Here is a 12996-nt window from a genome sequence, read left to right on the forward strand (position 1 = left end):
CGGGAGCAACGGTGCTAACTGAGAGAGGAGAGAGGGGGGGGGGGGGTACATTAACCATTGTTGAGGGTCCTTAAACCACGGTTAGATAAAGCAGGTCAGTCAACGCAGAATATTCGAGCTGGCTTGTGCACAGCACAAGTCTTGACGAAAAAACTTTAAAAAATTGCTGCAGAATTCCAGTTCTTGGGAAGAAAATCACACAACCCACATCATACTTAATAAAGTTACCCTCGAAAATCAATGGATCGAGGCCAAACCAGTGAAGATTCTCTTGAACCGAGGTTTTATTTTGCTTCTATGTTTCCTTTTCTTTTCTTTTTTTGGTTATGCCTCTTCTTGTGGAGTATTTTATTAGTTAATATTGTTCTTGGCTTCTACAATATGATCATTTTGAGTATTTATTGAGGTTATAGCAATCATTTTAGCCTAACTGGTAGAGTTGATTAGCTAGTTTCAGTATATATAAATCTAAGTGATTGATTATCATAAAGGAATCTGAAGATAATCTTTTGTTGTCTGATTTATTGCCAAATAATAGGAAAATGCCTCTTTTTGGTGCTGCTTTTCAATTTCCATGCTAACATCTATCACTGAATTAGGAAGTGAATGCGATTGAGGTGAAGCGAGATTGTGAGCAGTAAATAGGTTTATATAGAGATTCCAAATGCCTGAGAGGTTTTATGTGTGAGAATCAAGAATTAAAAATGAGACATGTATGTAGGGTTTTGGTTGAGACTTGCAGTTCATCTTCTGCTCCTCACAATTGGTTTTCTTGAGTAAGGATACTTGCATCAGCTTTCTTTGCAGAGATAAATGGATTCCATCTCTCTTCCTATAAATTTCTGCCTCCAAAGAGAAATGGATATTTGGCAAAATTCCCATTTGTCACTTTTATCTGTAGTGGCCAAGTCTGGCATACTCTGAAGATCTCCTGGTCTGTTTCTTGCATTTCACTTTTATCCTCGTTTAAGACAATTGTATGTTCATCATTGCAGACAAGACAATGATATGGAGGACTGGAATGCATTAGCAACTAGAAAAGTGCTCAAAGCAGATCGCGAGAAATTGAGACGAGACAAGCTAAATGAGCAGTTTCTGGAGTTAGGCAACTTACTAGGTAAAAACAACTTAATCTTGTATCCACTGTTCTTGATATGCAAGAGTAGTAGACGGAACGAATATGTTTACAGCTCTGACGCGTGCGATTTTGTTAATATGTTTGAGCATTCAGATCCAGACAGGCCCAAGAACGACAAGGGCACCATTGTCTCCGACACAATCCAAGTGCTCAAGGAATTGAATTCTGAGGTGAAAAGGCTCAAGAAAGAGCATGCACTACTTTGCGAAGAAACACACGAGGTAACCATCTTTGTATACAAAACACGGTTGCAACCCTTGTCTGTCTTCTCACTTGGTCTCTTGAACAGCTAACACAGGAGAAAAACGAGATCAGGGAAGAGAAAGCTTCTCTGAAATCCAGTATTCAGCAGAACCTCAGAGCTCAGCAGCATCAACAAACTCAAGGCTTTGTGGTTCCGTGGGATTCTCAACTACTGATGGCACCATCATATCCATTTCCTATAGCTGTTCCCATGCATCATCGAGCAGCACAGGTGCCGCCTTTATTTGCCAATGCCACACCAACGACTTACATTCCTTATCTTGCTCCTGCTATGCCTAGAGTAGACCAGCCCGCTGCCTTGAATGTGTCAGCTTCTGGGCCAAGAGCTGGAACTGCAAATTCCACTGACGTTGCAACTGATTTGGAGCTCAAGATACCAGGATCTAAGGTTGAACACAAGAAGCTGTGATGTGAAGATGAAAGTGGTTGTTCCAATTTTTTTACTGTTTTGCAAAATTGTGCAGGAATTGTCAGCGAGAGACAAGAGCAAACAACGTCAAGAGAAGCCAAGAAACGGTGGCGATTGAGGCTCGTTTCAGTTTACGATTGTCGATGATGATCGGAAGAGTTTCTCGGCTGATAAAGATATCAAGAGACTGTAAATTATTAGTGTGCTTTTTTTTCCATTTTCTGTTGTCTTTGAATGTGATCCTTGTCATTGAGGCGGCTATTTCTTGAAGCAGATATCATGCTCTTTTTCGGAATTGTTTGTCTAGTAGAGTTTCATCATTTCAAGCTTCAAACTAAATTCTAGAATTGTGTTTTTTATTTACAAATCCATAATTCCTTTATTCCTCATCTTGAAAATATAACATTATTAATGAATATATCACGTTATTACAAATAAAATAATTAATTTTATAATAATAATAATAGTAATTTATATTTGAAACAAAAATCTAACTTTACGAAGTTCATTTGAACTAATTAAGCCCGTGAACCATGAAGTATACAATAAGTAAACCTCGAGAGTAGGCTCAAAAATAAACAAATTAAGGTTGAATTTCTTTATTTATATAAAAAAAAAAAAAATTAAGGTTTAACAATACAGTATCCGCATACTCAGGTGGATTCAACTACATTATACTAAAACTTTTGTGTATTTATGGTATCAACACAATAAGCATAAACGCTTTTTCAAATATGTTGGTCTCGTGCTATCATATCATATCAACTATTTATAGCTCTACAGATTATAGACATTATTATCCCAAGCTAGAATCAGGGATCCTTGTTTTCCCAGAAAAGGGAAAAAACCAAAGCAGACGACAACAGATTTTCATTGACGACCATCATACATACATACATCTTACAAAAAAGCAGACAACAACAGCAGCAGCGGCAGCACCACATCATTTACAGACACATCAACCCTCCACATTGTTGCCAAAATAATGTGGAGGGCTGCTCTTACTACCACAACTCGGCAAGGGAAGACCACGATGACGAAGACAAACAAAAAACGAGCAGTCTTCCAATGAAACATGCTGCAGAATGGAGAAGCCATTACATACCTCTCTTTTTAATCACTACTCACTGGGCACTCCATCGGGCCGACCCACTACATCTTGAGCGCAGCAGCTCGGGCCGCAGACGGGCTTGCCACCCCCCGAGAGCTCAGGCTAGCAGTTCTTAGAAGTCTGCGGAACTCAGACAAGCTGATCTTCCCGTCCTTGTCGATGTCTGCTTCTTCTAGCAGCGGGTCGAGCGAACCCCTTAGACACGTGTGCTGCGGTGCCATTGAAGAATATAAGGTCCGGTTATGATCTTCGAAAATTTCGATACGTTGAAAGATGCAAAGGGGGTTTGGGGCGGGGGGTTGTACTAACCATTTTGAGTTCTTCTGGAGTTATGTATCCATCTCTATCAACGTCGAATTTTTCGAAAGCCGCCTGCGACCTGTGATGCCATTTCTCCGTGTCGTGCTCCTCCAGCTGGTGGACATGTAGGGTGGCTGCAACGAACTCTGAGAAATCTACAAGTCCATCGGTGTTGCTATCAATCTGCTCAACACAACCAGACAACAGCAATCAGAGCTCAGAACTGCATGAATACGAACTCAAGCCATATTCCAACAAAAAGGTGGATCATAACATACCGCTTGAAGGATTTCAAGAACTCGCGAGTCCTTCATTCTCCAAGGAAGATCCTTCTCCATGGCCTGTACAATGCATATAATAAGGTAAACACGACAACTTCAAATAAACAAATAGCAACGCAATCTAGCAAATTCACAAAAAGCAACTAGCCTGTCTCATTTCCTCGAGACTGATGACACCGTTTTTATCCACATCAATCGCATCAAACTGATCTCGAAGATCAGATATCTCCTCTTCGTCCAGTGTGCTAGCCAATGCCTGTGACATTAAATTCACAACTAATGAAGTTGTGCCTCGTGTATTTATCTTTTACTGCCCACTATTTCACTAGCATTAAAAGAATGACTAACCCGAAGAGCAAACTGCTTAAATCGACTGTATTTTACAAATTGCCGCATGTTAGATAGAACAGAGATGTCTAAAGGAATCTCTGAAGCTTCGCCTCCTTCTCGAACCCATGGATGTGCTGCACAAGCTAAAAGCATCAATGTACTAACCCAAGCGCAGCTAAGTGTACACTTGTTATAACATGGATAAAAAACAAAAACATTTAACTTTCACAATAACAGAAACCTTTGCTCACAGTTACATAACTACAATTGTTTGTTTAACAAGCATAATGTTAGAATATAAAGAGTTATAGTAGATATGGAAAAAGCTCTAACTCGGCTGAAGCAATTATTTACTAGCTACAAAGATAAACGAGAGCCATAGGACATACACAAAGCCTGGGCTGCAGTAAGTCGTGCTTGAGGATTTTTTACTAGCAACTTCTTCACAAAATCTTTTGCAGCATTGCTAATCCCGGGCCATGGTTTACGCCGAAAGTCAGGCTTGTTCCTCAAAACCTATAAACATGAAAGATAAAGTCGTAAATAGACTAGCATACAAATAACAAAATGGACTATCCGGAGCTGAAAATCATGCATGTATCATGATTCGTCGTGTCATAAAAGTCCGGATTTGTAAATTGAACCGAGAAGGAAGATGGCAGTTGGAAGAAATAGTAGAACAAGGAATCAATGAAATTGGAGGACAGAGTTAAAACAGCAAAATACATTCAGTTGATGCACCACCCATGAATTCAAGTTTACGCTCATATCCACCAAAATATGGGATCATATAATCCAGATTATGGATAAGTGAAAAAGACAGAAGTATTCCACCTCCTTAAATATGCCATCCTCAGTTTTGTCCCAGAAAGGCCGCCGTCCACAGAGCAAGATGTAAGTAATCACACCAATGCTCCATACATCTGATTCGGGACCGGATTTACGTTTCAATACCTCTGGAGCAACATAATATGCACTGCCAACAATGTCTTGGAATTTCTTTCCTGATAGAAATTTGAAGGAATTTTGAAGAGTGAGATATTAATTCAAAGAATCTCCATAGATTTGCATTTCACATAGAATATAATATGCTGTGCATGGATTTTGTATGGTAAACAATTGATAAACATAGATGGTTTAGAATGGAGTTTCAAATATGAACTGGTGATCAGGGTAGTAAAACAGTAGGTTCTTCATAATTAATAATCACGCTCGGATCTAATACCTGGTCTAATGAAGTCCGAGAGACCAAAATCTGTGGCCTTCAGATGTGAGTCCTCTTTTGGAGACTTAAATAAAAAATTCTGCAGAGAAAAAGAGTTAAAGACTTCAATCAGATTCTCAACAAAAACAATGGAAAACACTAGCACATACCTCCGGCTTCATATCACGGTGTACAAAACCATGTAAATGGCACTCAGCTGCAACTTTAAGCATCTGCCTTACAACAATTGCTGCATCTTTCTCGGTGTAACGGCTATCCTTTCTGTTAAAATAATAAGCTTTTAAGTACAAGAAAATGCTTCAGGCAAAGCAAAAATCTCATACAACAAATGCAATCAACAACAAAAGATAGTGCAGAACTTGGGGAGTGCTTACTTCGATAAGATACGGTCTAGCAGTTCTCCGCCCTCACATAACCTAAACGACAAAGGTTGATAATATCTCGTTAACACCAGTTCAATCACAAACAGCTCAATGTGGAAAATAATTTTGTCCAGAAAAGTTGAGTTTTGAAAATAAACTTACTCCATCACTATGTATACATAAGAATCATCTTCAAAAGCATTATAGAAGTGAACCACGTTCTCATGGCCAGTTAAAGCCCTCAATATCTTGACCTCCCGCTTGACATCTTCGACAGCAATCGGAAGAACCATCTAATCATGTATTCGAGAAAATGTCAGCAACACAGCTTATAGGTATCCATTATCTGAACACCTCATATCCCTTATGTAACGCTAATCCTAACATTTCCCAAGAAAGTCATCTACTCCAAATAGATGCTATATATACAGATTCATGCCACAAAGGCGGGGTGTGAAAAGACATTCCAGAATATAGACTATCTAGAAAAGGAATTTATCTATTGGCCTAAACTATGCTTTTCTCATTCAAATGTTAGCTTAATAAGAGAGTAGAGACAATCGAGCATATTTACGTGTTGCACTTGCCACTAAACAATAGCAGGAAATGATTGATTATTGGATTCCACTCACATGTGATAAATCCAAAAAATACACAGTAAATGCCCATAACACCACCATAAAAGTTCAACCAGAAGAATCTTGCTGAATATTACATCTTTATAGAGTATAGGATCACTTGAACTCGAGCTTCCACAAACCTCAAACAGGAAAACACAAATGATAGAGGAGTGACCAGATACAAGATTCCCACTCTCTTAAGAATTCCAACAAGTCAATTCAATAGTATAAAACAATTACGCATGAGCCAAAGTTCCTATCGATATACAGAAATATAGCTAATCAAACTACAAAAAATGTAGCTAAAAATCTTACCTTGCTCTTATCTATTTTCTTGACAGCAACACGATCTCCATTGGACTTATCAATCGCAACATATGTATAACCAAATTGGCCGTGTCCCAACAATTTCCCGATCGTATACCGCTTCTCAAAATCCTTATCATATCCAAAATCTGTTCTTTTACCACATGGAATCGCCCCACTTGGCCTCTTGGAAGAATTCTTGAGATTCTGAGATGGCTTTTGCTGCTGACTCTTGTGATTCTCTCTTGCTTTCTGATGATGATTATTGTGAGAGCTCTCCTGCTTCCTCGGCCCAGCTGCCGGAGCGTTTGCGGTTGCGGAGGCTGGCTTGGCTGCGGCGGCGGAGGAGGAGCGGCGGTTGTTGACCGCAGTGGCGGTGGTGGTGGTGGTTGAAGGGGTGTTGCTATTGGAACCACTAACTTTTGTGGTTGAAAAACAGCTACCCATTTCTCAAAAGCAAAACAAAAACCCCAAAGATTCCAACTTTCTCTCTCTCTCTCCCCCTCCCTCCCTCTCTCTCTATAAAAAATCAAGGGATTCTGAATATTCGAAGACGGAAAATCAGCAGCGATGATCAGCCGTACACACACATGGACATGGTGGATAAATTGAACAAAAGGGGAGGAATATATATTGGAGGGAATATAATCTGAAATGATGAGACATGGAGTATTATTTATTACAAGAGGAAAGATTAAAGCAGATAGGAGGAAGAAGGGAAGAAGGAGATGGAGGTGGTGGGCAATGGTCAAAGAGACTTTTGGTCAGGAGAGAGAGAGAGAGGAGAGAGGAAGAGGGGGTTGCCAAAAGCTCCCCCTCTTTTCTTACCTTCATTATTGTCTAAAAATCTTTTAATTTTGTTATGTACTTATATAAACTCTTTATTAAGACCCCACAAATATTGCTCTCCACTAATTAATACTCACTGCAATTTCTATCTTCGTTTTGCATGTGTTTTGACTCAAAACTCATAAATTGAGAAAAATATTTCCAAAATGAATTTGGAATTTAATAAAATGGACAGTCCGCCATTCTGGTCAACTATTAAAGCTCAATGTTGATTGTGCTCGTGTTGAATCCTTAGATCTGGATTTTCATATTCTTGTAGTTGTAGTCTAATATGATCTGCAGCAAACTTTTAGTATTAAATTTATAAAACATATGTGGGTAGTGTACTAGTTAAATGAATAAATCAAATCTTGATTGGTCGTTCGTTACAAGTTTGTTTCTCAATTCCATGCATATGATATGATCAAATAAGTTAAACATGTTTTGAATATTTGATAGTAAAATCTAGAACTTAGGTTGGGCTGATAAATTAAGTATAAAAATATCATGTGCTTCGATTAAAGTTCATTCGGCATTTACTTCATCAGTAATTAAACAAGCTCAAATCTAGATAAGTATATGCTTGGTCTAAACTGACTGGGAATGCTAGAAATGATAGATGGATTAGTGGGGAGTGGAATGTTTCTTACATGAAAATTGCGTGCGTTTTAATTTATCATCGCAAACCCTTATTAAAACTATATTTATTTCCTCTAAAAAACACTATATGTTTTTTTTTAATTATTATCATATCACTAAGTACAAGCTATACATATTTAATACTAATTAGATTCGGTATGGTTAATTGGAAATCTACACGCAAACCCTAACTGATGTCTACTCTACCGTTTTGCCGCTGCCACCGCCACCAGCGAATACAAACCATGCTACAATTGGGGACCTATTATCATTTCCAGTTGTTGGGTATCTATCTCAATTTGTAAACGTTACACACAAATATGCATAGCACTATGCGACTCACAAAATAACCAGTAGCGAGAGGCATCTGACAGGTTGTATAGTCTTATGCATATTTTTATCAATCGCTATACATATATGTGTTTATGTTTATATATATTTGTGTTCAATTATATGCATAATTATGATGGCTGTTGTGCCAAAAAAAGAATTATCAATCAAAAAAAATTATAAAAAAATATTATTATTATTATTTTTTAATTTTCAAAAAAATTATTTCTATTTGATCCCTACGTGTATTTTGCCTTGAAAGGTATCTGTCACGTGTCACGCTCTTAGTGCGCCACATACACGCATTGTACGGTCCATATTTTGGATCTATATACTATGATAAGTGGTGGATCTACATGATCTACGTCCTATAATATTACATAAAGAGATTTATTATGTGTATTTGTGTCGATCTAAATCAATACTAAAGTTATACGATTTTTCTAACATATAGAATTTATACAATTTTCCTAATCAAAAGATTTTTGATTTAAATATAAAGAAATTAAATTGAGAATTTAGATAAATAAAAATAAATAATATGGGGACATTATGTAGAATACAAGATTAAATTACTTTTTTATATTATTTATAGTATACTACTCCCTCCGTCCACAAAAAATAGTCAATTTTTACTATTTTGGGATGTCTATACAAAAATTAGTCCATTTCCATTTTTAAAAACTATCTATCACATGGTGGACCTCATTCTCTACTTACAATACAATTAATTATCATTATAAACACTACTTTTAAGTGAGTCATTTTCTCCACTCACAATATAATAAAATCTGTGTCGTCCATCTTTTTAAGACTATTTTTGGTGGACAGAGGGAGTATATATTTTTATATAGGATCTTTAGTCGGTGATGACCACTAAAAATTTGATGTGTCTAATATTTTTAAAAATATATGAATTGAAAATGCACAAAATGAGAATTTTAAGATAAATATGAATAGATGATGTAGAAGATGTCTCGTAAAATCTCAAATATATAAAAGAGAAAATCTGAATCACCAATTGTATTGATATGCTAATATAATCACTTATACATAAATTATCTTGAATAAATGCATAAATTATGTTTAAATAATAATAATTTATTCATAAAAATTACTATTATAAAAATATAATATGAAACTACAAGAAGACATAAATTAAGAACTTATTTGCTTTTTGCTATGAACAATAGAAGTAACTAGCTCAAAAATTTATACATGAGCGTAGTTGGGATTTAACAAGCTCAAATGAGCTTTTATTGCACCAAACTTTAAGTAACTCGATTCCTTTAAAATCATATTACTAAAAAGGATAATAGTACATTATCCTATATTTGAGCTTTTATTGAACCAAACTTTAAGTAACTCGATTCCTTTAAAATCATATTACTAAAAAGGATAATAGTACATTATCCATCAAAATATAGATGCATGTTTGGATTTTGTAACATTTAAATTTTTTCTTATGTGTAGTTTAATTTTATTCGTTTTAAGTAATTATTAAATAAATTCGAGGCTACAGGTGTACGACTCAACCAAAAGCACATGATTTCAAATATCCAATTGGATCGAACAATAATTTAAAGACTCATCAATTCAATTGTAGGAAATGTCAAAACAATTTGTATTTATATTTTTTATTTTTCAACTTTAAATTGTAAATTAATTTGTTTTTGGTCTTGTGCGGTGACTACCTCTTTTCAACGGGACTATGTCAACTTCACAGTCTTTCTTAGTTATATATTGCATGGATATTTGCATTATTTATGCGCTGAAGTTTCTAAGAATTTTTATTCATTTATTGATCTATTCGAAAATTCAAAGATGCTACAAGTAGCATTCAATTATTTATTTTTTGCGAGAGTGGAAATTTTTACCATTGATATATTAATTTGTTGTGCGGTCCAGGTGAAGACCAGATGAACTGAGTAAGAATTATATATGAAACTGACAAACCAATACGTCGTAAATATATATACATTAATACATATATCTTTTCAGGAAGAGGTTCTAATAAAAACCTCTTTTAAAATTAGAACTATGAACCTAATTTTAGCCTTTAAATTTGAAGATCTAGTGGTTAGGATTAATTTGATTAATAATGCGCCTAAAATGATGGAATTTGTTTGACTTTGCCGTTTTTTTTTGTTTTTAATTAGGAGAAGGTTATATTTGTCTTTTAAGATTTTCTTAATTAATGATAGATGTTTTGTTTTAATTTCGTTTTTTATCCAATTAGTTTTTAATAAAAGAGTTATAGTTTTTTGTAGATTAAATTTTATGTTTTTTTTTTTTTCGTCATCTTGAATTTTTTTTTTATATTCTTCCATACTTTGTTTTATAATCCATTTGTTTTATATGTAGATTTCAATTGCACACCTGCACAGATATGTATTGTAATTGCATGGATGTGTGTTGATGTTGCACAATTTTATTTATGAGTTTATTTCAGATGCACAACTAATTATATTCGTTGCACAGATGTTGTGTTGCATATTGCACAGGTTGATATAGTAATTGTATAGATATGTGTTGATGTTGCGCAATTAATAATATAATGTTATTTTAGATATTTTTACATATCAATTTTTTGTTGCACATATTTTATTATTATTAATGTTTTAGTTTATTTTGATATTTCATACAGGTTCTATGCAACTTGATTTGAATATATACCACGGATGTGGAAGATGTTTACGTTCCTGAATGTGATGATTCTTTGAAACCCAAAATACGTCAAACATTTGCCACTCTTGAAGATGGTATGGATTTCTACCGTGCATATGGAGCTGCTTGTGGATTCACTATGCAATTATAATTAGTGCAAAATGCAATTTTGAAACTCTAATGTGCTATTTAATTTTTGAAAACCAACTATCCAATTTCATATATGCATTTTCGATAATCAACTATGCACTTTAATCTATGAAATACAAACCAATAAATGACCTATGCACTCCATCCAAGAACAATGCAATTACAATTTCATCTTGTGCAACACAATTAGGATTGTGCATTTAAGAATCATTGCAATCACCAACTATGCACCAAATATAAAAACTTATGCAATTACTATCTATGCAATTAAGAATATATGCAATCATCAACTATGCACCTATATAAGAACTTATGCAATCCAACTGTACAACACAAATGTGATGTTGTGCACTTGAAACTATAAGCAACGAAATAAATTTTGCAATTTCAACATCTCAACCCCCACTCAATACAAAAATACATTTAATTACACAATAGATTCAATGAACTCCGAAAAAAAAAAAATATTCCCCATCTAATCACAATGAACAAGCCACAAAATATAATTTATGCATCTTAAATTTCTAACTACGCATCAAAATATGCAACTAATAAAAAAAATGAAACTATGCAACTCAAACAAGCAACTATGCAAACTAAATTTCAAAGTGAAGATGAATGTTAAAAACTACAAAAAACCGGATTCGATTGTCGCCGGTACTAAATCAGTCGACGGAAAGCTAAATCGTCCCTGTCATGCAGATGCGTTATTCACCTCTCTCGCCGTCTCCGCCTTAGCCAAAGATGCACAGGAACGCGTGCCTTCCTCTGTTGGATTTAACGTCTCTCGTCGTCGCCGTCGCCGGGTTTTCAACAGCACAGCGAATCAACCGACGTCTGGTTCGATTTGCAGCCGCCAACGTCTGGTTTCAAAGCCGCCGCCCACAACTCGCCGTCGATTTGCACAGATCGACGGTTCGAATTGCACAGACGTCGTGCAAATCGACGGTTCGAATTGCACAGACGTCGCCACCTTCTACAGATCGACGGTGCCCCCTTTCTTCCTTTCTCCCTAAATTGTCGCCTGAATTGCACAGACGTCGGACCAAACTCTCCCTCAATCGCCGCCATCGAATTCTCTCTCGTCTAATATGGTGTGCAAACCCTAGGTGAAATTTACAAAGTGAAAGTGAATTACCAAAGTGAAATACGTCTAAAATATTTCATGGTTGTATTACATTGTTACCCTTTTAATTTATTTTACATTTAAATTAGTAATTAAAATGTGCATCTGCAGATTAATCTCATCCATCTATTTTAACTAAATCAATGATTGTAATTGGTTCCTAGTTTTCATCTTAAGAGGGGTTTCGATATATGTTAACCTCACCCTATCTTTCCAATTATAAATAATGACCAAAACCCTAACTCTGTACCTTTTTATAAATAGAGGTATTTAATTCTCACAATAATATACTTTTACAAATTTATTCTCTTCACGCTATTCTTTTTTCTTCTCCTCCTTTCTCGAGTTTACAATAAATTAGATAAATATAAGCTCGTCAACTTCACTACCAGACCACTTCAATTGGATTATTATTATAAATTAAAAATACTTTGTTTTAATAAGTTGCAGTTGCTAGCTTATGAAAGATGCAACCATATTAAACTAAAATGTTTTCTTGAATAACATGCCACGACGATTGACGACCACTGTAGTAACTTCAAATATGGAGAGAACATATTCTAACGTTCTTTATTTACACTATAATATATGAATATAAAATCGAAGGCTATATGTCATCTAGATATCATTCATTCGTGACGTCACTATATACACACGTTACAGGAAAATAAATGTTACATATATTATAAAGTAAATACATCGAAGTATTAAAATAAAAAAAGAAAAAAATTAATTATTTTTTGTGAAAGAAGACAATTTTATCCCTATAATTAATCTGTTAAGTTTTGCACGCCGTCTGCTTTATCTTCTTCCTTGGGTACACAACATTCGCCGGCTTCATCTTCTTTTTCGAATCACGGTCGTCGGGCTTCTCGTGCTTCTTCAGAATCTTTTTCTCATCCTCTCGCAC

General features: G+C 35.3%; 2 protein-coding genes across 3 annotated transcripts; one reads left to right on the forward strand and one right to left on the reverse strand.

The window, feature by feature from the left end:
- The first annotated feature begins 115 nt into the window (after nucleotides 1-115).
- Nucleotides 116-2106, forward strand: LOC131001669 (transcription factor bHLH121-like). Of its 2 annotated transcripts, XM_057928233.1 has the most exons (5): nucleotides 116-281; nucleotides 996-1117; nucleotides 1232-1359; nucleotides 1428-1790; nucleotides 1867-2106. In XM_057928233.1, exons 1-5 carry the CDS (start codon nucleotides 241-243, stop codon nucleotides 1927-1929), a joined length of 717 nt encoding a protein of 238 aa, XP_057784216.1. In that variant the 5' UTR covers nucleotides 116-240; the 3' UTR covers nucleotides 1930-2106. The 2 variants fall into 2 exon arrangements, with proteins under 2 accessions (XP_057784216.1, XP_057784217.1); XM_057928234.1 differs by having other exon boundaries at nucleotides 141-281; nucleotides 1428-2106.
- Nucleotides 2107-2528: 422 nt separating this feature from the next.
- LOC131001562 (calcium-dependent protein kinase 18-like) lies at nucleotides 2529-7189 on the reverse strand. Its single transcript, XM_057928027.1, has 12 exons — nucleotides 6356-7189; nucleotides 5583-5713; nucleotides 5433-5474; nucleotides 5208-5319; nucleotides 5059-5137; nucleotides 4668-4837; nucleotides 4223-4349; nucleotides 3852-3967; nucleotides 3652-3759; nucleotides 3501-3563; nucleotides 3232-3405; nucleotides 2529-3131 (listed from the first exon to the last, which is right to left on the reverse strand). Exons 1-12 carry the CDS (start codon nucleotides 6791-6793, stop codon nucleotides 2964-2966), a joined length of 1728 nt encoding a protein of 575 aa, XP_057784010.1. The 5' UTR covers nucleotides 6794-7189; the 3' UTR covers nucleotides 2529-2963.
- Nucleotides 7190-12996: the final 5807 nt, after the last annotated feature.

This window comes from Salvia miltiorrhiza, chromosome 8 (genome assembly GCF_028751815.1).
Source record: "Salvia miltiorrhiza cultivar Shanhuang (shh) chromosome 8, IMPLAD_Smil_shh, whole genome shotgun sequence".
Lineage (NCBI taxonomy): Eukaryota > Viridiplantae > Streptophyta > Magnoliopsida > Lamiales > Lamiaceae > Salvia > Salvia miltiorrhiza.

Coding starts and splice junctions, on each gene's coding strand:
- LOC131001562 (XM_057928027.1), bottom strand. CDS start 6,793: ATGGGTAGCTGTTTTTCAACCACAAAAGTTAGTGGTTCCAATAGCAAC. Junction 5,320..5,432: donor CTAGACCGTATCTTATCGAA/GTAAGCACTCCC, acceptor TTATTTTAACAG/AAAGGATAGCCGTTACACCG. Junction 4,838..5,058: donor CTCGGACTTCATTAGACCAG/GTATTAGATCCG, acceptor AATTTCTATCAG/GAAAGAAATTCCAAGACATT.
- LOC131001669 (XM_057928233.1), top strand. CDS start 241: ATGGATCGAGGCCAAACCAGTGAAGATTCTCTTGAACCGAG. Junction 1,360..1,427: donor TTTGCGAAGAAACACACGAG/GTAACCATCTTT, acceptor TCTCTTGAACAG/CTAACACAGGAGAAAAACGA. Junction 1,791..1,866: donor TCAAGATACCAGGATCTAAG/GTTGAACACAAG, acceptor AAAATTGTGCAG/GAATTGTCAGCGAGAGACAA.